The 26,885-nt window shown below is 36.8% G+C and overlaps 1 protein-coding gene across 4 annotated transcripts in view; it reads left to right on the top strand.

The window, feature by feature from the left end:
* The window catches only part of Gprk2 (G protein-coupled receptor kinase 2), a 102,029-nt gene that overhangs the window by 6,037 nt on the left and 69,107 nt on the right, over nucleotides 1-26,885 (top strand). For 3 of the 4 annotated variants that reach the window (XM_076130419.1, XM_076130418.1, XM_076130416.1), the window contains exon 2: nucleotides 25,873-25,968. In XM_076130419.1, the coding sequence (XP_075986534.1) occupies nucleotides 25,873-25,968 (96 nt within the window). The remainder of the gene's footprint in view (nucleotides 1-25,872; nucleotides 25,969-26,885) is intronic. The other variant, XM_076130417.1, reaches the window with a different exon arrangement.

The raw sequence follows: 26,885 nt of genomic DNA, 5'->3' as shown, positions 1-26,885 counted from the left end.
AAACATCTTTCACTTAAACATTGGAAATACTACACGTTTATGAGGTTATCATTAAACAACAATTTAAATGTATAGTCCGTATACTTATCCACACATTGTTAGTAAGATAATCAATGAACTTGACCCCTTATTCTTAGAAATCCTGGGTCGGGCCAAAAAGTCTTTTCTGAGATTTTCTGTTTAAAAATTCTCAGAGATTGCCCGGAGTTAAGAAGTTGAGGTCTTAGACCTCCGTGCCTCGGAGAGCACGTAAAGCCTGGTCGTGTCGTCGGTTTAGCCGTCCCACCAGACTATGAGAGTAAAGGAACAGAGAGTGTACCTATGTATTGTGCACACACTTGGCCACTATAAACAAAATCCTGCACAGTTGGCTGTTTTGAAACTGGCAGCCGTAGCCGAAATCGGCCAGGACGATATCATTCTTAGAAAATCCAGCTACCGGACTATTGACACAGCATCCGCGCCAGATCCTTCTGTAATCAGCATTCATATCGCCTTGCTATTAACCCGAAAGTGTTATCTTAAGTGCGTCTCGACGAAAGTGATAAGAAAAATACGCAGAGAAGAACACGATAAGGTCAACTGATAACATTATCAAAATAGGCTTTTCCCTAAATCTTGGGTCCCCAAATCTTTGTAAACAAGTTAATTTAAATTAACGACTGCGTGTGGATTTTTTGGGATATATTTTCAGGCCCTTCTCTTGTGTACTAGTAGTAGTAGTAGTACCTAGTTAGTGTAAAAGATTTTGCAAGCCGCCTGAGGGCTTTTCACCTAAGGCTTTTATGAAAAAGGAATATACACTGCTATAATGACTTTAGCGTAGTAAGCCTTACACGTGTATTCGGTTTAGCATAAAACGGCTTAGCATGGACTAAACCTTAAACGGATGGCAAAACCGAATTTGTGTTGGTGAAGCCGGCACAAGCCGAACAAGTAAGTCCAGTCGATTTTGTTGATCGAAAAATATTGCCGAGCTGAATATGAATGTAGCTAGCCTGAAAGAACAATTTATTCTGTCGTATCTTTCTTCATTGCTCCTGTTTGTTACATAATAGGTACTTGAGATCCCATAAGTACTTGAACTGAACACCCACCCATCCAAGAATTAAACGCACCTACCCCCGGTTTCTGAGTACATTTAGCGGTAGTTTATCTATTCAATAGCGTTTAAACTCATATAAAAAAAACGCTATCGACTAGATAAACTACCGCTAAAAGTACTCAGAAACCGGGGGTAAGAGTTACTTAACTTTGTTTGCTAACTAATTTCAATTTTCTAATCTAAACGTATTAATAAAACTGAATCAACATAAACGTGTTATATTATTTGTTTTATCGTTTTAATTTCATGGGTGGCTTGTTGTAATCTGGCGTGACCTTTGATACGCGTATCCTGTGGAACGGGAGACTAACTGTGGATAATTTGCTAATAATATGTTGATTATACATTAAAATATTTGCTTTATTTATATAAAAGTTAGGTTAAAACAAACGTATTTATTTCCCTTGTTTGTTATTATGCTAGTTTCTTTCCCAACGATGTTTAGGTATGTCGTTGTTTTGTCAATCGTGTTTGTAGTGACGAAAATACGGTTGCAATAAATCGCACAAAAGTGAACTGCTAATTACCTAGTTAATTTACGATTTTAACACTAGATTGACAACTAATCTGATGATATTAAACTCATCCGTTTCTGACTGACTGACCCCTGGTTTCTGAGTACATTTACCGGTAGTTTATATATTCAATAGCGTTTTTCTTGTATGAGTTTTAACACTATTGAATAGATAAACTACCGCTAAATGTACCTCAGAAACTGGGGGTGACTGATGGCAACGACAGCCGAAACTACTGAGCGTAGAATGTTGATATTTACTATGAAGGAATTCTTTATGATGTGTAGAGAAGCACTAAGAGAGGATTTTTTAAATCCCCCTAAGGAGATGAAGTTCTACGCGGGCGAAACCGAAAGCTAGTCATTTGATAAAATCACTATATCTATATCAGACTGTCGATAAAATAATGAACTATCATCCATTCTAGATCTCCTTGACCTTGCGTTTGACCTTGAGCCAGAAGTGACAGGAGCAGAGTTATTGCTGTTAATTTGGATGTTAAGATATAATTGCATCCCTCTCTAACACGTGCTGTTAGAGGCAGATGGAAGATGATTGTGACCTTGAACTCTCACGTATGATATAGTTTTGATTTTTAGATGCTAAAATATACTATGTATTTAGAATAGAATTATAGTATTATTTTTATTAACACAAATCTAGTCAGTATAAAATAGTAGTATATTTCTTGCATTTTTGTTAAAAAGAAAATACTTGTTTAGAATTCTATTAATGTTCTAGACAGACAAAAAGTCAACAACCTCATTGTTTTGTGTAGCCAAATAACAAAACAAGCTAAGGTACTCATTGTGTATTAGAAATAATTATCACTTGCTCTACTGTTTTCCTTCATCGTAATGAAACCTTGCATGTTTAAAAGCTGTTTAACACATTTTTTGAGGGTATGCAAAGTCCCCAACATGCATTAGGCCAGCGTGGTGGACTTAAAGCCTAACCCTTCCCTCATTCGGGAGGAGACTCTTGCCCAACAGTGGGAAATTCCCAACAGTGGCAAGTACTCAAAAAACAAATCTAAAGCAGATATTTTTTGACAACTACGTCAACTACGTCGGTACCTATAATATTCTCAAAACTATTTTTAATCTAGCAACTGTAAAACAAGTAACAGTAAACAGCTTTCCCTCATAATCTCTGAAGACTTGTCCTAAGATAATATTGACGGTAGGACAACAATTTCTAAGTCGTTTCAACAATCCTTTCTAAAAACAAACAAAACTTACTACCTTTTGTACTAAAAATGTATTTTATATAGACTGTCCCTGTTGTCTGGCCGGTAGTGTGTTATAAGCTAAACTAGCTTTTGTGTTTGTGACTTAGTACAGAATTTTCATACAAAATTTCATCCCCTATTTTATTCCTTTAGGGGAGAATTGATCAGAATCCTTTCGTAGCGCATGCTTACATCATGACGTCATTTCAGCCCCATCCGTCCAGTGGTGGACTGTGCGTTGATAGATCACTATGTCAGTAATCACTTTTGTGTGTTATTTGTGCGATCGTCAAAAAGTTTTTTTAGATTTGGTTGTTTGTGTCCATTGTTTGTATGTTTGTAAAAGTCCTCGTCGTCGGCACAAGAGCGTCTTTCAAGAAAGAAAGAAAAGAAAAATCCTTTTTTTTTAATGCCTATTCAGTTTAACTTTGGAGGACCTTGAAATTTTGCTTGATTTCCTTGGGGTCTGTCGACTGAAATAGATGAAAAAAATGCGATTCTATAGTATTTATTTTATGTGTCTAATCAGTATTCACAAGTATTCATTAAAGCTGGATCGTCAACTGAAAGTCTGGTACATTGCCAAAACGTTATCAGAACAGCGCACGATGAATTACCATAAATGATGAGCCCTACTTATACATCTCAAAAATGATTAAGTGTCCGCGTTCATTTGTCGGGTTTATTTTCAGAATTAAGTTCTCATTTTTGATGGAATATCGCTCCAGTAAATCTTTGAATAAATTATGGAATTTTTTTTTGAAGGTAGGTTTCGTAAAAGCTTATTTATACATAATATCACACCTTTTTCCCATAGGGGCAGGCAGAGACCAAAGAACGCTACTTGGTACGATCCTAGCAAACTTCCCTTGCCTCATTCGCATCCATACATCTTGTCATACAGGACTGCCGGTTACGAGTACAGTATTAGTTCTATTGCGACAATAACAAAATATTTCATCAATTCGACACCGGCGCCATATTGGCTCCCAGAGCCACACTCGACACTTCATTAAATCCTCTCCTTGGACAGCTGCTGGAAAAACCATCGAGTCTACGTCAGCTCGTAAACGAAAATCAGTTCAATACTGTTCACAAATAACAGATACTCTTAGACAAAATGTAAACTAGTTGCTTTTTTACGACTACCCTCAATTTAGAATTGATGTCTTAATGTTCCGTGTTAATGTTGTTAATATTTCGTGTGGTTACTTAGGTATCGGTTAAGATTGTAATTATTGAAAAAGTTGTGGAGGTTTTTCTATAACATTACGCTGCACCCTTTTGACCTTTACAACGTAATTCTCCGGGCTAAAGTTAAGAATATTTCTTACATAAGTTACTGAAAAAAGTTTGCCTTTCTATTACTTACATATACCTATACTTAACTTAAAATAAGACCAAAACAATTAATAGGAAATCAGAAGATTTAGCAAATACTTCATAGCTTCAATATCCGGATCTAACAATAATATTGTGTCACTTAAACTCTGCCTCTCACTAACGGTCTAATGGTAAAAGAAAACATCGTGATGCAACCTTGCATGTCTGAGAGTTCTTTATAACAGTTATTGAAGGCATGTAAAGTCCCCAATCCGCACTTGGCTAGTGTGGATAGCTCAAGACCCTTGCCTAGCAGTGAGAAATTAATTGGTTACATTAATTTTTTTATTTAAATTATTTTACTAAAACCTTTTTGGTCTGAGATAGAGCTCAACAATGAACTCTCTGAAGTTTTAACTCTAATTTGAGAGCGATTTCAAACATGATAGCGAACTCTCGACATTTTTTGAAGTAACGCAGATTTATTTACATGTTTTCGCGTTAGTTCGGCTTTTCCGTCTTGGGAATGCCGATATACAAATACACGTGTAAGTTTGTTTATTTTGTCGATATCGCTTGCAACATTTAGTAAACCGAAATGTTCGGCAGTTACTGGACAAGAGGTTATTAGATAGTCTAACTATAGTGGAAGGATGGCGTAAGTCGAAATTATGTTATTGTCGCTTAAGCCCTTTTTCAATAACGGGAAAAAGCGTTTGTAGATTTTTACTGTAAGATGAAAGAGTAATTTCCAAATTTGATATTTTTTGTAAAATTGAATTGTCTTCTTTGTATCGCTTATCTCAGGAACTGCTGCAATTTTTTTCTTACTTTTGGTTAGCTTATTTATTTAGGAAGGCTATAGGCGGAGTAGCTACGAAAAATATTACAAAAGCGGGAAAAAATATGACCCATTCTCTCTTATGTGACGCAAGCGAAGTTGCGCGGGTCGGCTAGTTCTTGCAATATAATAATATTGACATTTTCTAGTTCTTGCTAATATTTCTAGATTCAGTTATTATTATTGGTCTAGTATTTTAAACCAGTTTTTGTATAATAATACGAGACTAGAATACGTAAAACCATAATTAGGTAGCTGTTTTTATAATATTTTTATTTTAATTGACTGCCGCACGAACCTTAGTGTATCCGGCTGCCAACTAGGGTTCGATTCCTAGCTTTGACAAAGTTGTATTAGTATTTTTCTAATTTATTTTAGATTATTCTCATTAGTAGTCTGGTAACGTGCCCGGTATATGCCAATAGGCTCGCCCCCTATTATATGGGACGAACATTGTTGATTGCGAAAAGCGGTCATACACACCTACATCTTCGGATATAACAGGCATGATATTAGGTCGGGGAGAAAGTCTTTTCGCATTATAGTATGTATAAACTTGTAATAAAATCTTTTCTCTACACAAAAATGCTCGATATTTAGGTACCTCACGAGCTCACTGAAAGAAACCTGATGAACCATGTACTCATTTGTGATTCTTGAAGCCAAAGAGATTTTTTTACAAGTTCATACATATATAATGCGAAAAGACTTTGTCCCCGACCTAATATAATGTATACTTATACATAGTATAAAGTCTCTTCCCGTCTATCCCTATGTCTGTATGCTTAGATCTTTAAAACTACGCAACGCATTTTGATGCGGTTTTTTTTTATTGTTACGGATAAATGATTCAAGAGAAAGGTTTATGAATAAAAGCTGTAAAAGTTGTTTGTAAAATAACTGTTTAAACCAGGCTAAGCCGGAGCTGACCGCTAGTTCAAATTAAAATAAAATAACACTAGAATTTGAAAAAAATCTTTACTGAAAATCGATCCCAAAGTATTAAAAAGTAAGTACAGGTACAGGATTACAGTAGACAAAAATATAACAGGGGTCATTGAACCGCAACAGCTGTTGAAGTTAACGTGCCGTGCGACATTAAATACAGAGTCGTGTTATAAAAGTTTAGAAAAAACGTTGACGACAGTGTCCGAGGGCAGTGATGTTAGAATCATCCTTTGTACACTAGTTATAGGAAAATGACATACGAGTAAGTATGGGCAGAAATTTGGTCAGTTTTCTAACGACAATTTCGATCTTGTGTCAATATATAACATAACTTTAACGTATTAATGTCCCACTGCTGTGCAAGGGTCTTCTCTCGTAATGAGGTAAGGGTAAGGTTTTGAGTCCACCACGCTGGCCAAGTCCAGGTTGGGGACTTTTAGTTCTTCATATTGAAATAAAAGGTTCTACGAAAGGACTGCTGTGATGGCGCGGATGAGAATGTATCCGACTGTTGATCAGGAGTTCTAGGGTTCGATTTCTGGGTCTGGCATAGTATTATTAGTTTCTAACCTAGACCTCATTAGTAACCCGGAGTTTTGTAATGTGCGCGGTAAATGAATGTAGGAACCTTCGGGTATAAAACGTGATACTATGTAGTATGTTATAACCTGTTTTAAACCTTAGCCCCCAAAAAACTCTAATTACAGTTTAAATGGTTATCTAATCGTCTCAGTAAAAGTCATGTTGATCATTCTCGTACATAATTTTGTGGTTTTCGAGTTGTGCTTACTTTTTGTGTGCCGGACGTTCAAATGTCATGGCAAAGGTCGTCTGAGTATCAATATCTGCTTGAGTAACGGTTTTATCTTCGTATTTGCTAAGCCGCGCGGCTTCTCTCGTGCAAAAAAATTAAGCAGTATTTCAAGCCGCCTAAAGGGTTGGTTTTAAGTAAACATGTAATATTTTCGATCCTTGTAATTAGGTCGTTAGCTACCTATATTCGTGCTTATTTTCCTGAAAATTGGTACTGAAGTTAAGCTTTCGCATACAACATATCAGTAAGTAAAGGATTGTCGAATATCTCTATGATTAATTTCATGAAGATTTGTTCAGCATTTTAGCCTTAAAAACGCAACATGCAGACTAGCGTTTATAAATATTAACTATGGTTATGAGTTTATCAGTATTTGGAGGATATCCACAATCCTTGGTGAGACGGATGTGACCTGGAGTGACTTCCTTAGACCTTCTAATGATTGTGACCCACGCATCTTTTGTTGAGTTTTCAGTGGAAATAGTTAATTCCTTTTGATATTGAGATACAGGTCCAGATTATTATTGTACCAGTTGCGTTTTCTGATAATGGCTGAATAGGCTATGGGTTGCTTTGAGTTACAACTTATCTCCAGATTAACACAGTTATAGGTGGAATTGGTAATGATTTATCGAAAACCTCCGAGAGTTTTTACCAGATTTTGGAATAGTTTAATTGGAAACTATAGCAACGAAGTTTTAGAGGAATTTGGGAAAAATAATTATTTAATAACGACAAGACTTTGTTTTTCTGAACACTATATTTTTTCTCTGAAAGGAGTATTCTGAATAGGTACCGCACTTTCGGGAACCAAAAGACTTAAGTGCCTTGAAATTATATTTAAGTTATGTCATTTTTCCACCACATTGTAGTTTGCACGTCATTCAATAACGCATACGGTCGAGTGACGCGCGCAACTCACGACATTGTAGTAAAACCGGAACTAATCGCCAAATACTACGTTTGTTTATTAAACGTACACACTTGGTTAACAGAAATAGTAAGAAGAATCGTAATCGTCCGAAATGGTAGGACTAAACCGTCTTACGGTTCAGCTGTATCAGAGATATAATTAACTTATTTCGCTCCTTCTATTGGGTTAAGGTCGTGGGTTCGATTCCCACACGGAACAATTATTTGGGTTTGACTTGGCGATCCACAAATAGTTGTGTCAGTTTCTAAGGGCTTAGACTAATAAATTTAATCAAATAATATGTACTTAATAAAAAAGACACGCCCTCGTATCTCTACGTACTGTTACATATACATAATATATACAACTTCCAGAACATTGTAATACAGTTTTAGGATATCATCGGTCGAATTTTAACATTGTAAAACAGTTTTAGGATATCATCGGCCGAATTCTGTCAGTAAAATATTTTCGTTTGTGGAATAAGGTACTAAAGCATGTTTACAATCTTAGATATCCATTTATTTTGGTAATATTTATTCTTATTTACGCTCTGTAAAAATATATTTGCCTTCGTATCAAATAAACTTCTTATTTGAGCTCAAAAAGGAAGCATATAATGAGAAAAATATCAAAGAACTTTTATTTTTAAAAGTACACAAAGGTCGAAAATATTCGAAAATACCGGGAAATGTCATATTCCGCCGTTTTGTGTACGTTAACTGTGTTTTTGTTATGAAAATATTATTATTTCTTATTGGGGAAAACATCTTAGTGATTGAGAATCCGTCATAAGTCCGTAAAGATGTTTGTTTGACCCAGAAATAATAGACGCGATTAGAGAAATCCCGCTTGAAAAATATCATTCATTTTCCACGGGTCTCGCGCCTAGATCTAATTTATTGCTTTATGCTATTTTTGTTATAGGAAGCTATTTGTAAGTTGTTATTTCTTAGTATTAATGAATATATTTTAACGTTGATTTATTTATAAGATAGACTATGGCTTAACCTTTCATTTTTTCACCTGGTGTCGGATTTCGGGCCTGCTTTTTGTTAGGAAATTTATATAAATTACTAGCTGACCCGCGCAACATCGCTTGCGTCACATAAGAGAATCATAATTTTCCCCGTTTTTGTAACATTTTTCACTGGTACTCTGCTCCTATTGGTCGTAGCGTGATGATATATAGCCTATAGCCTTCCTCGATAAATGGGCTATCTAACACTGAAATAATTTTTCAAATCGGACCAGTAGTTCCCGAGATTAGCGCGTTCAAACAAACAAACAAACTCTTTAGCTTTATAATATTAGTATAGATTAGTATAGATAGCGTCTTATATAAATCAATCAATCAGTCTAGCCTTTCTTCCAACTATGTCGAAGTCGGCTTCCAGTCTCACCGGATGCAGCTAAATACTAGTATTTAACATGGAGCGACTGCCTATCAGACCTCCACAACACAGTTACCTGGGTTATAACACAATACCCCTCGGTAAGACTGGTTGTCAGACTTTCAAGCTTCTGACTTCTGACTTATCAGAAGCTTGAAAGTCTGACAACCAGTCTTACCGAGGATAAACTACCGCTAAATGTACTCAGAAACCGGATGGTTAGTCAGGCTTTCAAGTTTGTGACAACTGGTAACGGTAAAGCGTGATGAAAATCGCAAACTGATCCATTTTTCCATCACGGCACTACAATCAATATTATCCCAATCAAAACTTGCCTACCAAAATCTACCCGACTTCAAACGAGGCTTCGACATGTTACTCACCCTGCTACAACGCGGCACGGGCTAGTTCTTAATGAAATTCTAGGGAAAGTTGCCTGCCCTAGGGAAATTACGAGCAACTGGTGTAAGTGGTACGTTTGCAACAACACGTCTTGTGAACCTTGCTGACTTGATGTTCGACGTCTCTGCTGCTTTTCTAGTTATTATACTTTTTTGGTTCCATGGAGTACAAAGCAAAGCATAATACTTTTCTGGGGGACGTTTAACAGTAAACTGTGGGTTAAGCAACCGTTGGCGCGGTCAATTTATAGATGGGTGATCGCACAATTGTATTTGAGCTGGGCATCTCCGTGCTTTGGAGGTCATGTAAAAAGTCGGTCTCGGTTGTTGTCTATTAAGATAATAGCCGATAAGCTATGTCTAAGGCCTTTCGGGGCTAGGTTGACCACTAACCATACGATAAGAACAAGAAGGAAGAGTCCAAACCATGTGGTGGACTGGATTTTTTTTTAAAGACTTGGAATATGAGAGAACCTTTTCCGTGATAAGAAGAGACTCGTGTCTCTGTCGCAGCATGAACCACCGCCTTTACAGACAGATAGACTTTCGTCCATCAGCCGCCATTAACGCAAAACACAAAAAAGGAAAAATATAGAATCTTACAGTAAAAGATTTCTGCATGTATTACGGTACTGGTCAGTGGGTGTGAGTGCATGCTAACTGTAGTTGTTTGTTCCGATGAGTGCACGCACTCACAATGGCCGGCTGCGACTGTTCACTCCGTGTTACCGAGTTACCGACCCTTTCTTATGCAGTCTGCCTTGAGTTCGTTATTACGTCGACCACGGCTATTGTTTCAGTTGACAACTGTCTGGTAGATACATCGTTCTTTTTCTTAAATACATAAAATTACGTATTCTTCCTACAGATGGAGGCAGATATTAAGAAACGTTACGTGGACCCTTACTACAATCAAACAGTACATACGAAAATTCGTTGAAATTTCGTTTGTTTCTCATCAAAATCCTGTTGAATTCGAGGGTATAAGAATATAAGGCATGCTTTTCTGTAACTTCCTACTCCGTGTTTAAATGAAATTAAAAAATGACATTTAAAACGAATACCTTCAATATTTTAGGAAATTTCTTTTTCACGAAACATAGAAGGCATTCTGATACGATCCTTACAAACTTTCCTTGCCTAATAATAAAGTATGTATATTTTATTAGTTATACCGAAGTAAAGATATTATAATTTATTCTTTAAAAAACAGTCATTTCTGTCGTTAAAACCAATGTCTCGTCAATTCCGCTCACGAATATTCTTTGCATTTTTTTAATTTTTATTCATAAGTAGATCATCTATCACTGTACCAATCTTAAAAACTGCAAAATTGTAGTATTCGTTCCATAGAAGTTACACACGATAATCCTAGTAAAACGCCATGAATGAATGAACGTAGATGACATTGAATGAACCAAATGAAGCTTACTCACTACATACACATTGACACGTATCTTAACTGTTACACAATCATTTCCTTGAAATTAGCGAGTTTACCGTTAATTAAAATTATAAAATGTGCAATTAATTACAGTGTAATTAAGAGGCATTAGAAACTGGGTCAGTGGCAAGATCGTGTTGTTAATGTAATTAGATTTATGACTATCTCAAATGTCAAGTGTAATAAGTAGTAATCAAAATTGTTAAGGTGTTGATAGATGTTTGTTACGAGCGTTTTACTCGGTAACACGCGCGTCTTAACGACTCGCTGAGCCGCTCATAGTCAGTAGCGACCACTAGTCGGTAAACGGTCTCTGGGTTAAGCAAACTTCGACGCAGATACTCCATTGATGTGTGGTCGCTTATTGGTATTTAAGTTGAACGTCTCTGTGCTTCGAGGAGCATGGTAAAAGTTATGTTATATTCCATAGAGTTTCCATTTTTCATGTTTTATACAAGCAAACCTTACTTTCACTGTTTGCTAAAACTTTGCACAGCAATGTCTGCATTTGAATTATGTACTTAGTCAATTAAAGATTATATTATAGCACTCGATTGCAAGTAAACTTATCGAACATTATCCAGCGTCTCGCCTTATGTGCGGTAAACATTGTGTCGAAAATTCCAAACACGTCGTTCGCCGCTTCTGCGAAACTTTGTCCCAACTGTCTGGACACACCTTTACAGTTTTGATTGGACGCCACAAAAATATTTGATTTTACCTTTCTTATTTTTTACGAAGATATTTCTCTTGGGGATCGGATTTATTTTATTTCTCTGAAATACTCGTAAAACGAAGTTGGGCAATATGACTTGTGGCCTTGGAGTTGTTTTTGAGAGGGGTTCTAGTACTAGAGTAATAAGTCCTCAATTTCTGAACGAAGTAAACATTTGATAAGTCCGTTATGAAGCAATACTGATGGTAATAATTCCTTCATTACAAAATAATGTGGGTGAAACACAAGCTCTTATAAAGCTCTTTAATATTCTTTCCCAAAAAATTGGCGTAGACGGTGATTATAAAAAATACTTTTTTATTTTTTTTCTTAAAAAGACAACTCCCTCACTAAGAACTGCTCTGATGTCGCGGGGAACTTTACAAACAACGGACACAAACTGACACAGACTACAACTATTTGTGGATTGAACAAATAATTGTTCGGTATGGGACCTCTCGACGCAATGATTAAAGCCTCCAAAATGTCTTAGTACTTTTTTCTCTATGGAAAGGTTCATATTAAATATCTGTACCCTTGATGATGAAGAGCTTTCGAAAAAAACTGGACTCCAATCCATCTTATTTCTCGTTACGTTAGCATTCTGCTAAAGATTGTTGTTTCGCACATTAATCACTATGGCCGACACTCGTTCATTGAACACACAACACTTGAACTGTGTTCTTTGCTCCTATTGTCCCGGTAACCTTAATGAAGCCTTTGTCATTAGCTATTGTAGTTCACCTGCTTCTATTTGGTTGTTAATGGTTACCTCTTTCAGTGGGTTCTGAAATATAAGACTATTAGCGGCTGCCCGCTACTTCGTCCGCCACCTGATTTTCCCATGGGAATGCGTCTTTATCCCGGGGTAAAAATTAGCCTATGTCCTTTCTTTAGGACAAATATCTTACGAGATGGGTGGATAACATGCATTTTGCATTTTTCGGTTAACTAACAGCTCCTTGCGGTGTCGTCAATGCGTGACGATTCCAAGCATCGAAATGTGAATAGAGACCGCATGTGATAATGAATCACTTGAGAGTTGGAGTCCATTTGACGATTAATGGGCGCGCCCTACACTAATGCGTTTGAGCCTTCACAATTATCTGCTCACCTAATTGTTTACAGTAATGTGTCTGTGACGTATACACCGCTGCGATTTGTACACAAATCATTGACATTTGTTATAGAATGACTGTTTTTTGAGAAAAAGTGGATATTAGAGTACCTAATAGTTGTTTATTTATTCACGTATGTGTTAAGAAGTATACAAGTATGTTTATCAGTTATTTAGTTACCATAGTATAAGCTCTGCTTGGTTTGGGTTCAAATGACCGGGTGTGAGTTGTCCAATTATATTTTCATATATTTGCCTGTCAAATAAAGAGAACCAGTCTTTAAGATTTTAATAAGAAACGATTCAGTTTTGATGCACCCAAGAAACAATAGAATTCGGTCGTTATCTGAAGACTAAAGAGCGTCCATTACTTTTAATATTGTTAGTAGGAATAGCAAGAAAGATTTTGTAAACCAAATAACTAAATTAACCAGAAGATTACCCCTGTCAATTAACCTCTTATTTCTATCAGCCGTCTCCATTTGCAACCAACACCCTAACAACTTGAAGCTGTGTGATTTATCACCGGGCTGATAACGGGTCTTAATTGAGGTCTTTATTTAGTAAAGCAGACACAGTGAGGGGCCTAATTGACCTATCGTTTCTACTCTATTTGTATGGTGACCATGTCAGAGCCCCATCTTAGGGGTGCCCGGGTAGTTTGATTGACACGACCTACTCTGCCAAGGCTGGTATGGGTGCATAAAAATATGCTGAAATAAATGAATATTAAGTGTCTGGTCATTAGTATCGATAGTTGACTTATGAGTAATGGTATAGTTTTAAAGCTGGATGGAATAATTGAATATTCAGAGATATTTGATTGCTGGAATTAATTACTTTACGATTGTTTTAAAGCTTATATATTTGAGTTTTGTTTATTTTAAGAGCTTAAGAGCAAGTGAGAAAATTTACTCTAAAGTCATTGTAAAACTCTAGCATAAGACAGCCAAGAAAAGAAGAGTATTTCACCTTGATGACACAGCAGACGCCAAACCTCCTAACCGACTAACCGTCGTTAACCATCTGTTAAACTTTAGAATGACTTGCTGTTCTTAAACATAAAAGAAGTGTAGAACGAATTTCACATATGTATATACGCCTTTTTCCCATAGGGCTAGGCAGAGACCAAACAAAGTCACTTGGTACGATCCTTATAAACTTCCTTTGCCTCATTCACATCCATACATGTTGTAATACAGGACCGCCGGTTACGAGTACTACGCACCTGACCTTTATTCAAGATATCGGCCGATGTGATCTTAGGAATTTTAAGCAGTATAAAATATGACCCCCGTATTACACATTTTTCTGTCTGCTATTATTTGGCCTTGGATATTTCTGAATGCTACATTTTCGTAAAATACAGACGACAACGTCTTCTATTGAACAAAATAGAGTCCCCAAACACAAATAGTTGTAAAACATGACAAAGAAAGAACATTTACATTTGAAATGTTAGGTTTGCTACAGACATATTTGGTTCGGCATCAACCAGCCTAGCCGGGCGGCAAAAGCAAATGTGCGTAGATATTCGGGAAAAATGCCGCTCGACATCGCCGCGCTTGAATGTTAAAACCGAATTGTGACGATCGAAAGAACTACCCGATCGGTACAAGTCGAGCAAGTGTAGTAATTGCTTCGAGTCTGTTTTGTTGTTCGATAAATATTACTGAACCGAATACGTGTGTAGCAAGCCTTAGGCAAAACCGAACACACAAAAACTCGTATAATTCGTAGTTATATATAAAGTTGGTATTCTTTCGCAAGTTTTCGTAGAACTATTCTCCAATGCTAATACAATAAAATACTTTTATGTAACCTATTTAGGGCGGAAGGGTGCGTGAGCCTTTTCGCCAAGTTTGAGGGTAGTTGTATAAAACGAAAGATTTGCGGCATTTTGCTTGAACCTTGTGTGGCGAATTAGTAATTATGTGTACAATTAGTGCTTTCTAATGATGATTTTTGGAAGATAATGATGATGATGGCTGATTATTGTAAGTCACCGTGATTTGCAGTCTGAGTCATATAAGGCTTGTACATTTTCAAGTACCTATACTTGATTTTTTGCGACAAAGCTTCTCGTAGTAAAAAATCCGAATTAGAAGTTAACGGAGTGGGAGTTTAAACCAAAATCTTGTGGTATATAAAAGGTTAGACTACTAACTTTAACCACTATGTTATAGTATGCTCGAAATAGTGTATGCCTATATTGTGTGTGCGTATGCTGTAAAAATAAAAGTCAGTGGCCATATTTTTAGTCAGCTAGTATGCGTTTGTCTTCACAAAAACGTGCCTACAACATTTTTAGGTTAAAAACATTTTTGGGGACAAGGGAATATTTCATCGATGAAGCTTACCACAATATTGCCGTATTCGCTGACAAAACCTTCCTGTTTTATTTTTATTGTCAGTTATTGCCTAAATATATTGCAAATATGTGTCCCGGGGCGTAGTTATTCTTGGTTGATATCGCGAAAAAACGAGGAATAACGAGTTATGGTTTGTTCATGCTGATTTGATAAAGGGGAGATAGTAAACATGGCGGAAATATGCGTCGTTAGTTTTGAACTTTAGATGTCTGGAAGATATAGATTTATACATGCATGATATCACGCCTTTTCCCATAGCGGTAGAACAGAGACCAAAGAACGCCACTTGGTACGATCCTTACAAGTATATAGGTATAGATTTTTAATGGATAAAATGAATAATTTAGATATTTTTGTCACTCAGAAATATTATGTTTGCAAGCTTTCTCACTGCCGTAGCGAATGGATTACAATGCAGCTATGAATTGAATTTCTTCCTTCGTATCATTTACTAGGCAAACAAAAATCAACTTTGATTTGGCTTCAAATGCTTAAAGCTACTCTCGGGTACCGTATAAAAGTTATACTTCCAGCTTTAAGATACATTTACTCCCGTAAAGCAAAAGAACACACGAACCATTGAAAATTCGTTAAGCAAACCTCAATTTTATTTAGCAACTCTAACTTCTAACATATAATTGGCAAGCAGTAACCCCCACACCGCTCACCTGTGATGAGTTTATTTACCTTCGCACTCAAGCCCGTCCACAACTATTACCGTTCGTTTAAGTTATTATGACACATTAAGGTCGCACACGCCCCCAACACTATTGCGTAACAAACTTACCGATGTAAGGCCCGGCGCTCATTATCGGCATCTGCAAGAACAGGGATCCTTCGGCATTCTTACATGCAAGCACACTTGACTGCCTTCGTGGTCACCACGACAATACCATCGTGTCGGGAGTACCAATCCGTCGGGAGGTCGTGGGTTCGATTCCCACTCAAAGCAATTACTTGTGCGATCCTCAAATAATTGTTTCATGTCTGGGTGTGCTGTGTCCGTTGTTTGTATGTTTGTTAAAGTCCCCGCGAGACAAGAGTGCGGGAGTTGTCTTTTTTTATAAAAACAACAAAACAAACACTGTCCTAAACTATGTCTTGGCATGCTGCAATGTTCTCAGGGATGACAAGCTTGACGAAGTGTTTTGTGAGTCAAATAATCAAATTGGCGAATGCCTACCCTTCCCTCCGCAACGCAGTGCACACTTCTTATTTATTTTATCTGCTAATATCTTCAGCTGTGCCGATAGTGTGCGCCGGGCCTAAATGTAAATCAGAGATACTATCGAGACTGATTGATCAGACTATAAATACGTCAAATGATACATTTAAATTGATTAAATCCGTTCTATCGTTGATTTATTTCGTCATTTGATTATCTAGTTTATTTTTTCGATTTCTTTTCATTTTGGCCTTGGGAGTTTTGAACTACCTGTTTTTGTACTAGATTGGTAAGAACATGTTACAAGTAGATATGTATACGTGTGGCGCCCATAGCCAGTTGCGCTCGCCGGTGTACGATCTGTGGGTTAAGTAACCGTTGGCGCGGTCATTCCATAGATGGGTGACTGTATAGTGAAAGGAGCAGTGATAGCCGAGTGGTATAAGTTGACACCTCCTACGCAAGTGGTCGCAGGTTCGAACCCGAGGCAACACACCAATGACTTTTCGAAGTTATGTGTGTATTAGAAATAATTGTCACGTGCTCCAACGGTGAAGGAAAACATCGTGAGGAAACCTTGCATGCCTAAAAATTTGTTTAATACATTTATTGAGGGCATGCAAAGTCCCCAACCCGCACTTGGCCAGCGTGGTGGACTCAAGGCCTAACCCCTCCCTCATTACGGGAGGAGACCCTTGCCCAGCAGTGGGACAGTAATGGGTTAAATTTATTTTATAGTGGTATTTGAACTGGGCGTCTCCGTGCTTCGGAGGGCACGTAAAAGTCGGTCCCGGTTGTTGTTAATTAAGATAACAGTCGTTAAGCCACGTCAAAGGTTTCGGGTGGCTTGAACAACTTTGACACTAGGTTGACCACTAACCACACGATAAGAAGAAGAAAAAGAGATTTCTTGCTAAACTGCTGGCTTGAAAACAAGCTTATTTCATGCTAATAGAGTCTTCATCTACATTGAGAGTAACCACCAAGGACTGTTTTGGACGTATTTCCCAAGTTTCAGTAACTCGAATTATCGGTAAAACCAACTTTATAACAAGATTTGTCTCACAAGATTCCGATAGAGACTCGACGTTGTAAATAAAGCCAGTTATTAAAAGGATCGTTATTGCCTGAAAAAGTTGCGGCAAATATATTTTTAAATATTGATCAAAATGTCTTGACATTCAGTCCCTGAATCTCCATTTTAGAAATCCATTTTGTTTTATTAATTTTGAGAGATAATACAGAATATCATTAGTCAGGGAAGCTTAAAAGAAAAGAGTGAAATGCTCCAAGTAGTGGGTGGAAAACGTAACGTTTGGAAAATCTTTCAGAGAGGAGACATAATTCGAATAGTAATTTCTTCGACATTCAGCAAGAAGTAATACGTTCATGATAATAATGCTGTTTAAGGCTTTCGGTTTCTGAACAAACGTTTGATATGATCTTCAAATATATATAAAAATTACTACCAGTTATGAAGATGTATTACGCACGGAGTAGCTATCTACTTTTTGGCACTTTCAACCGAACTTGACACTGCATGTGAGTGGAAAAGACAAAACACTATAAACTAATCACGCGACGTTTGTTAATAAGGTAGTAAAATAAAATAATGATGAAGAAGTTCACATTTTGAGACCAGAAAATAGTAAAATAAACCCTACCATCATGTAATAAGGTAGAAAAATTACATATACTAAGGAAAGACGAGAAGCTACAATTCACAATCTCAAAGGTTTCTTACCTACAAATATTCGGTAGACATTTGATTCACTTACGAAGTCTGACCTTTGGAAATGGGTTAAGGGCCCTCCCCCGAAGCCATTAGTGTGACAATAACGTCAAATTAACTGCCACGCTGAAAGGGATGGACTAGTTCACAATTAACTTTGTTTTGTATTCACCGTGTTTCTAACTCCTTGATCTGACTGAGTTGGAGTTTAATACCAGTGTTTTGTGAGTCCTTTAAACTGTTCTTGAATGTTAAAGTCCTTTAGTTAATAGGGTCCTACCCCTTTTGTTGTTAGGCTTGCTACGCATGTATTCGGTTTGGCCCAGCCGGGCGGCAAAACCGAATTTGTAGTGGTTAACCCTCCCTTAAATTGGGAGGAGACCCTTGCTCAGCAGTGGGATAGTAATGGTTTAAAACGACAATCGTGCACACTTTCACTACCTACTGTTGAGTATAAGTCTCTCTTGGTCTATGCTTCGCTTGTCACGCTTTGCTAATCTCATTTAAAGATGCCCCGCGTCTTGTTTAATATTTTCCATATAATATCGTGAACCTTTTTAGAATCTATGTCGTTAAATCAGAAAAACATAACTATTACATGTAACAACATGACCCGAAAGAGGAAAAATATTGCGACCGCACTATTCGTATGTTGACATGGAAATAGTTCCCAGTGTGACCCGAACTTTTTCACAAAAAGTTGCAACGCAAGCGAAACTCGACTAGTGAATAACGTTACAATGTTTTGTATTGAAATCTCGTTCACCCTTAAGCTGCGTTTACACTAGGAGAGCCGAACACGCGCGAACAAATTTCTCCTAAAAACACGCTCGTTCGGGGCTTTAACCCCCGGTTACTGAGGTACATTTAGCGGTAGTTTATCTATTCAATACCGTTCAAAAGTCATACTAACTCTAAACTCAATTAAAAAAACGCTGATAAACAGATAAACTACCTCTAAATGTACTCAGGAACTGGGCATTAGTCAGTCCACACTACACTAAGTGCTCGGCTCGTGCTCGGCTCCTCTAGCGTAGACACAGCTTTAGACCTTGTCTAAAAGAGGCGAATTCGCGCGTTACCAAGATACTAGACGGCCCGTACATCGCGTCCACAAGTCGCGCGAGTTCAAAATACGCGCGTAACTCACTCTCCTTGTGGGTCGAACTTTCGCGCGATATAATCGCGGCGTATTCGCCCCTTCTGGCCACGGTCTTAGGTTATTGACACACTAAACTATAAATACGTTACCAGCTATTATAAAACGACGCTTGATTAATATCTGTGTGGTGAAACGTGGTGGCGTCGAGATCCAGTTATGATTGAATTCAGTTATAAATCAATGCCTTGTGGTGAGAAAATAACTCGCTATGTGGTCGTGATATGGTGAGTGTGGTCACTTGAATCTGTGGTTATGTGTGGTTATGATTGTATATGTGTGTCTGTGTGATTGTAGCGCGATATTTGGTGTTGTGGTCTAAGTGTGGTCAGTGACCACGTGTCAAAATAAGTATAAACCTTTTTTTGGTACTACGTTAATATTTGATAAAACAGTTTAGTGATTGTCGGGTGAAGATGAATTGTATGAAATTGTTCATACAAATGTCAAACTTAAATGAATCTTTGACATTTATAAGTAGACCACAATACTATTGTATTGAAAGTTCGTGGTCGTAGTGTTTATTATTTCAATATTTCAATAGGCGTTATTAACTCTCAAACTGGAATAAGTGTGGTATTCTGTATAGTCCAACAACTTAGTCGAGAGCCATCAATAATAGGTTCGCAGTTGGTGAAGGTAGACTAACTTTCTTAATTTAGAAGATTAGTTACTCGTAGGCACAGGTAGCTGACTGTAAGGGTTTGATACAGCAAATTCATTTTGAACACAGTTATAATCCTTAATCGATGTTCTCTTCGCCGATATTTGGCTATGGCGGCCAGGTACACTCTTTATACCCTTACTATCATAGTCCGGTGGGACGGCTAAACCGACATCGGTAAGAGGTCAGGCGCAGGACCGACGGTTATACGTGCTCTTCGAGGCACGGAGATCTACAATGTCGACTTCTTAACTCCTTGCGATCTTTGAGAAATCCATCAGAAAAACTCCGGAAAGACTTCAGGATTCGAACCCGAGACCTCTGCGAGGCAGCCGCAAACATGATTGAATACGTCACAGAGGCAGTCAAACCTTAATTATAATCTTTTAAATCGAGAGTGCCAAACCTCTCTAACTAAGTAGTCAAACTATAGTAGCACCCAAGATATAAATATTTATTTTATTACACGAACTGAGAATAGATCTCAATAATCCCACGAGAATTAATTGCGATAATTAAGCGATGAAATACGTTCATTAATAGAATGTGAAGATGTTGGCTATAAATCTAATGGAAGAGGTCGCGTCGCGGGCGTGCTCGTAAAACTGTGGTCGAGCCAACTAACCACAGATACAAATGTGTGGTTGTAAAAAAGGAATATTATACTACATGATCAAATTAACTAGTAGCTTCTGAAATAAGACTTATCAATATAACATTCATTTACATTTATCACTTTTAAATTGAAGCTGAATAATGTATTTTTACTGGGCTTTTCTTTATTCTGGCAATTGATTTAGCGACTTATTGCTGCTTTTTGCTTTTGGCATACGTCATTAATGATTTGTTTTACATCAGAAATGTTATAATTATTTCTAGGGTAAAAATAAATGACACTGCATGTCAATTGACTTTAAGAACGAGAAATATCAGGAGTTGAAAAACGTAATAAAAAGTAAATATACTGCAAAAAACTTTTTTTCGATTCACTTAAAACATTCTTCGATTTTGAATGACCGTTGCAAATTACGCTAAATTTTTGAATGCTTTATTTATGTAGATTAATATTTGTTGAAAACAATAATCACTTGTTCTAACGGTGAAGGAAACATCGAGATAAAGCCTTGCATACCTGAGAGTTCTTTGCAAGTTCTTGAAGGAATGCAAATTCTGTCATTCGTATTTGAGATTGTTGATTGCAGTACCTTATACTGCAATCAACACCTAGTTCCTCCAATCTGCGCGGAAACTGCGCGCACTATGATTTATAATATTTCATTGATAAACACAACTTTCAGCGCGTACCGTCATCAAAATTTTCTATACAAACAACCTTAATATAATGTGGTATAACGTTAATTTAATTTATAGATCGTAAAATATAATTAATTAGTTAGTGGTCCACCGCTGTTTGTTTATACGGTGCTTAAATATTATGTACTAAAAGCCGCTCGCGACTTCGTCCGCGTTGAAACCCTTCTCGTGTAAATCCCGATCCCTCGGGAACTCCGGGATATAAAGTAGCCTATGTGTTATTCTGGGTCTTTCGCTCCCTATATACCAAATTTCATCGTAATCAATTCAGTAGTATTTGCGTGAAGGAATAACAAACGTACATACATACTCACAAACTTTCGCATTTATAATATTGTAGTTGACGCGACCGGTGGCGACATCAATGGTTTCCATTCATAAACTGACAAATGTATTTAATGGCTGACGTTCTTTATCGCTTGAGAATGAGGACGTTTTGTTTCAAAGTGGATATGACGTTGCTTGTCGATGGTTAATTAGAGATTTTATTAGAATCCGGTCTTTTCATATAATAAATAATTAATATCATTGGACAACTCACACACGGTCATTTGATTTCAAACTAAGCAGAGCTTGGACTATGGTAGCCAAATAACTGATAAACGTACGAGATAATATGGATTAACCGGTGGTCTTTTATGACAAGATGTAATGATTTGAATGGAGCAAAGGAAGTTTGTTTTTCTGCAGCAGATAGTAATTGTGTGGGAACCAAGTTCAAAAGTAGACATCTATTAGCTAGTTCAATATTGATGACGTATAAGTGTAGTTATACGTTATCTCCGCTAGTATTTTCTTTCTTTCTCCTTTTTTTTAACAACTCCCGCACTAAGATTGCTCTCGTGTCGCGGGAACTTTTGAAAATATAAAAACGATGGACAAAAAGTACAACACAAATAACTGTCCCGCGTGGGAATCGAGCCCACGACCTCTCGACGCAGTGGTATCGGCGTGGTGACCTAAACCACCGTGCCACGGGAGAGTCAAGTTAAAAATAAATCAATCAGTCTTGAAGTACACATGCCCCTATCTTCTGCACACTTAGTTTACTGGTGCTTGAGTTGAGGGTCTGTTCCGGTCTACCCTCATAGGAATCAATAAAGAGGATTAACTCTTTAACTTTCGAGAGGACATTGGAAATCAGACCCAGTTGAGTTTTTTTTAACCCATTACTGTCTCACTGCAGGGCAAGTGTCTCCTCTCAGACGAGGGGGAGGGGTAAGGCCTTGAGTCCATCACGCTGGCCAAGTGCGGGTTGGGTTGGTTATTTATTTACCTTTCGGAAATTGTTGTTCTCCACTAAAGTATTACCCTCTTATTCATAAAATTATATGAAGTCATGAAAGGCTTATAAAATGTTTTGTTTCTTCACTCCTTAACGAAATAATGTATAATAGAATACGGGAATTAACGCGAACACGCATTTTACCTTAAAATGCCTAACGTTTCGGCGCAGGTTGCACTCGCCGTGGTCGCAGGCTGACCTTAACGAAATGAAGAAGAGAAAACATATTTTAGTAGTTTTTAATTAAAATAGGTTTATAGTGTGTTTATTAATAAGAGGGTTAGTCGTTTTGGGCGACTTAAACGACTTTGACACTAGACATACGATAAAATAAATTGAAGACTTAAGGAAATTACTTAGAGGCAGTCTAAAATACATCCACCTGGTCTCCGATCTATCTAGATTATTCCAGATTATTTGCAGCCATAAAGCAGCTGTCTAATAAAGTTTAGTTTAACACTTTCAGAAGATATAGGGTGTGAAATAACACATTGATTCGAGTGTGAACGAACGCGATATCAAAATAGAACGTATTTTAACACTCGGCTAAAATTAATCGCAGTATTATTCATACTATGATTATAGATATTGTGTTTGCTTGTCCTTTCACGTCAAATGAAACCGTTTTGGATAAAATCTAGCAAGAGGACAGATTAAAAAACTATCACGTGTACAACTAGTGACATAAAATAATGTAAAATGTTAAATAAAACTAATTATATCCAGGGTAAGGACATACTTTACCATTTTCTGTGGCACAGTGGTTTAAGTCATCGCGCCGCTACTATTGCGTCGGTAGGTCGTGGGTTCGATTCCCACACGGAACAATTATTCGGGCCTGGTTGTATTTTGTGATCGTTGTTTGTATGTTTGTAAAAGTCCCCGCGACACAAGAGCAACTCTTAGTGCGGGAGTTGTCTTTAAAAAAATATATATATAGGTATGTATAATATGTATATTATTATTGCATAATATGAAGTTTGTCCTGCTTTTATTGCCTTTTTTTAACGGCTCGATAAATGGTATATCACACTCAGGGGAGTGACATATACGCGACTTTTCAAACAGAAAAAACGCAATCAAATCAGCGGTTACAAGCTAATAATAAATAATCTTACCTAATCAATATCGTATGCTTTCTCTATCATATCTTATGATAAACATCTCTATGTAATGTTTTAATTATTTTTATTCTTAGATCGTTATCTTGGTTGCGCACATAATGATTTATTGATAATTATTTCGCAATTGTTAGTCGGTCTTGAATTTAATGGACAGGTTTGTTTAAACGAATACGTTTGCTTGATTATATTTATAAGTTAGCAAACATAATAATATAATGTTGGATTTGTATGTACTTACTGTATGATAAACTGTATGTATGTGAATGAAGCAAGGGATGTTTGTAAGGACATACCAAATGGCGTTCGTTGGTCTGTGCTTACCTCTATGGAAAAAGGCGAAATGAATACCGATTAGGAAGACATTATTTGTGATATTTTTTGACATCTAAGACTTTTAAGTTATAAATAAGTACGATGCTACGTTTTTCGGTACTACATTTTTGAAAGGTGCATTAATATATTTTGAAATGAAAATGAAAGGTCGTGAACTCACGATTTGTTAAAACTTGCGCAATAATAATTAGGAATATGTTAATATGTTAATTTCAACGTTTTGCCTTTAAATACAAGATTTGTTCGCAATTAATAATTGTTGTAAAACCACTACAGCTATTACTAGGTGTAAGCTAAATATATCATTTGATCAAATAATATCAAATTAATACTATAAACGTGAAAGTCTGTCAGTTTTATGAGTAAATCTCTGAACCAATTTTCATGAAATTTTGAATGAAAATAGTTAAAAACATGGCTTTTAAAATAGGATATCTTTTTTTTCAAAAATCAGCTTTTAAGCGGTTGAAATAGGGGATGAAAGTTAAGTACGCGGATGGAGCTCTGCGGGTCAGCTAGTTTGTACATAATCATTAGCAAATATGTATACATCAAAGGTCGTATATAATGGTATTTATATCCGAATACAATTAATATATAAATAACTAAAGTTTATTTATAATTTAATGTTACGCAGCGGTAATTCCCATAGGTAGTTTGACTGCCTCTGCAGTCTGAGCAGTTAATGCGAGTGATCACGAATTATTGGGTTTGGTTCTCGAGTTTGACTTGCTATTTGGTACAAAAAAATCCTATGGAGTTCAAGTTACATTGGGTTTTTCAAAAAATAAGTATAATGCCAAAATTGTATGAATTTATTTATATACACTTCTATTGACACCTTCGAGGATAACAGGCGAAACAGTTAAAAAAAAATTTCAAGCATGGTATTGGGTAGGAATACTAAATATATTCGAATATTAGGGGAAACTGTGCTTACACCTTCTTGTGAAACAGTCACATTATTAATTATTTTTCTTTTTATTACCGAAGGCCTGGGCAAGGGTCTCCTCTCGAAAGAGATAAGGCCTAGCGTCCATCACGCTGGTCAAGTGCGATTTGAGAATTTTGCATACCCTCAATAGACGTATTAAATAATTTAGGAAAAAATATCACTTGCTCTAACGGTAAAGGAAAACATCGTGATGAATCCTTCCATGCCTAAAATTTATTAAATACATTAATTACTTAGCAAAAGCTTATTTCCTCTCAGACGCAACAAGCAGTAAAGACCGAACGGCTGCATAATCCGACCAATAAATTTTATAGGCGCTATATAACCGGGTATTTAATAGACGGTTCACTATTTATACCTAGACAACTGTTGACTCACTTGGCAGACAGTGCACGATTGTGCATCGAAATATAGTGTAAACGTCTGCTGATCATAAAGTCTCGGGTTCGAATCCCGGGTCGGGCGTAAAGTAATAGTGTTTTCTAATTTGTTTTAGAATATCTTTCAATAGGATCGCCTTCAGTTACATGGGACTAACGCTATTAATGGCAAAACGACACACACGTTTCATACATCTCTGCCTACATCCTTCGGATATAACGACGTAATATTATCCACTAGCTGACCCGCGCAACGTCGCTTGCGTCACATAAGAGAGAATGGGTCAAAATTTTCCCCGTTTTTGTAACATTTTTCACTGGTACTCTGCTCCTATTGGTAGTAGCGTGATGATATATAGCCTATAGCCTTCCTCGATAAATGGGCTATCTAACACTGAAATAATTTTTCAAATCGGACCAGTAGTTCCTGAGATTAGCGCGTTCACACCAACAAACAAACAAACAAAGAAACAAACTCTTCAACTTTATAATATTAGTATAGATATTATTCTTCCGTTATATTTTTATACACATTTACACCGTCGGGTATGAGCGTGATATTATGTTATTTTTCAGATTCTTCATTTCTATATTGTTCCATACTTAGTATATGTTTTATTTGTTCCAGGAGGTTCCGATAGCAATAAGGGCAAAAGCAAGAAGTGGCGTAAAATCCTCCAGTTCCCTCACATATCACAATGTTTAGATATAAAAACAAAAATAGGTAAGTCAACACCTCTATAAATATTATCTTATGGGACTTGGACCGACAGTTCCCGTTTTATAGTGTCTGTGGAAGATCTAGCCCTAGCCTTTACACGAGACGATGCGACGCCGGCACGATAATACGAAATTTATTTACTATCGACTAACTGTAGTAGTAATAAATTTGATATAAGTATTGTTCTTTGATCTATGTACGTTGATTTTGAACTTAGTAAAAGAAACGACTGTCTGCAATCTTTCAACGGCGACTATGGATTAAAAATTATTTAAAAAAAAATCATTGAGAAGTCTTTAGTTAGTCTTGTTCTTATCCTACATAAGTTAAATGGGGACGGCACAGCGTGTTTTCTTTCTCAAACATGCAGTTTAGGCATTCGGATGTTTTTACAACCGGTCGCCTGTCTGACGTCAACCCTTCTTGGGAATAAGAAATTTGAGCATTAAACAAAATACTTTTACTATCGTGACAAGTATAGTGTTTTCTAAAACTACCCTACAATACTGCTGATAATGTTGGGTAATTTTCGCCAGTTCTCGGCCATTCTCGGTGTTACAGATGAGTAAATTATCCACGAAAAGAAAATGTTTGATACGTTCCCGAAGATTGATTGATTTTCGATATCCAATTGAGATGCGATAACTTTGGATTTGACTAACTTGAATTTCATTTCTTACGGGTTTGGGAGCCATTTTGAAAGATGAGGATTATTGCAAAGTTACCTTTGTTATTTAAGCTTAAGGTAGAGCTTTAGTTGATAACCTCTTCAAGTACTACTTTTAAGTTTATTTTTTTTCATTTATTTTTTTGTTTTGTAGTATCAGTATCCCATTGTTGGGGGTTGATACATGGGGCTCCTCTCCAGCTGACTTCCAGACACACCAGTCCCTAGTTTTATGTTACCATTCTTCAAGAAA

This window comes from Anticarsia gemmatalis, chromosome 24, assembly GCF_050436995.1.
Source record: "Anticarsia gemmatalis isolate Benzon Research Colony breed Stoneville strain chromosome 24, ilAntGemm2 primary, whole genome shotgun sequence".
Taxonomy (NCBI): domain Eukaryota; kingdom Metazoa; phylum Arthropoda; class Insecta; order Lepidoptera; family Erebidae; genus Anticarsia; species Anticarsia gemmatalis.
The sequence above is the reverse complement of the archived record's forward strand: the minus strand, read 5'-3'. Positions and strand labels throughout refer to the sequence as shown.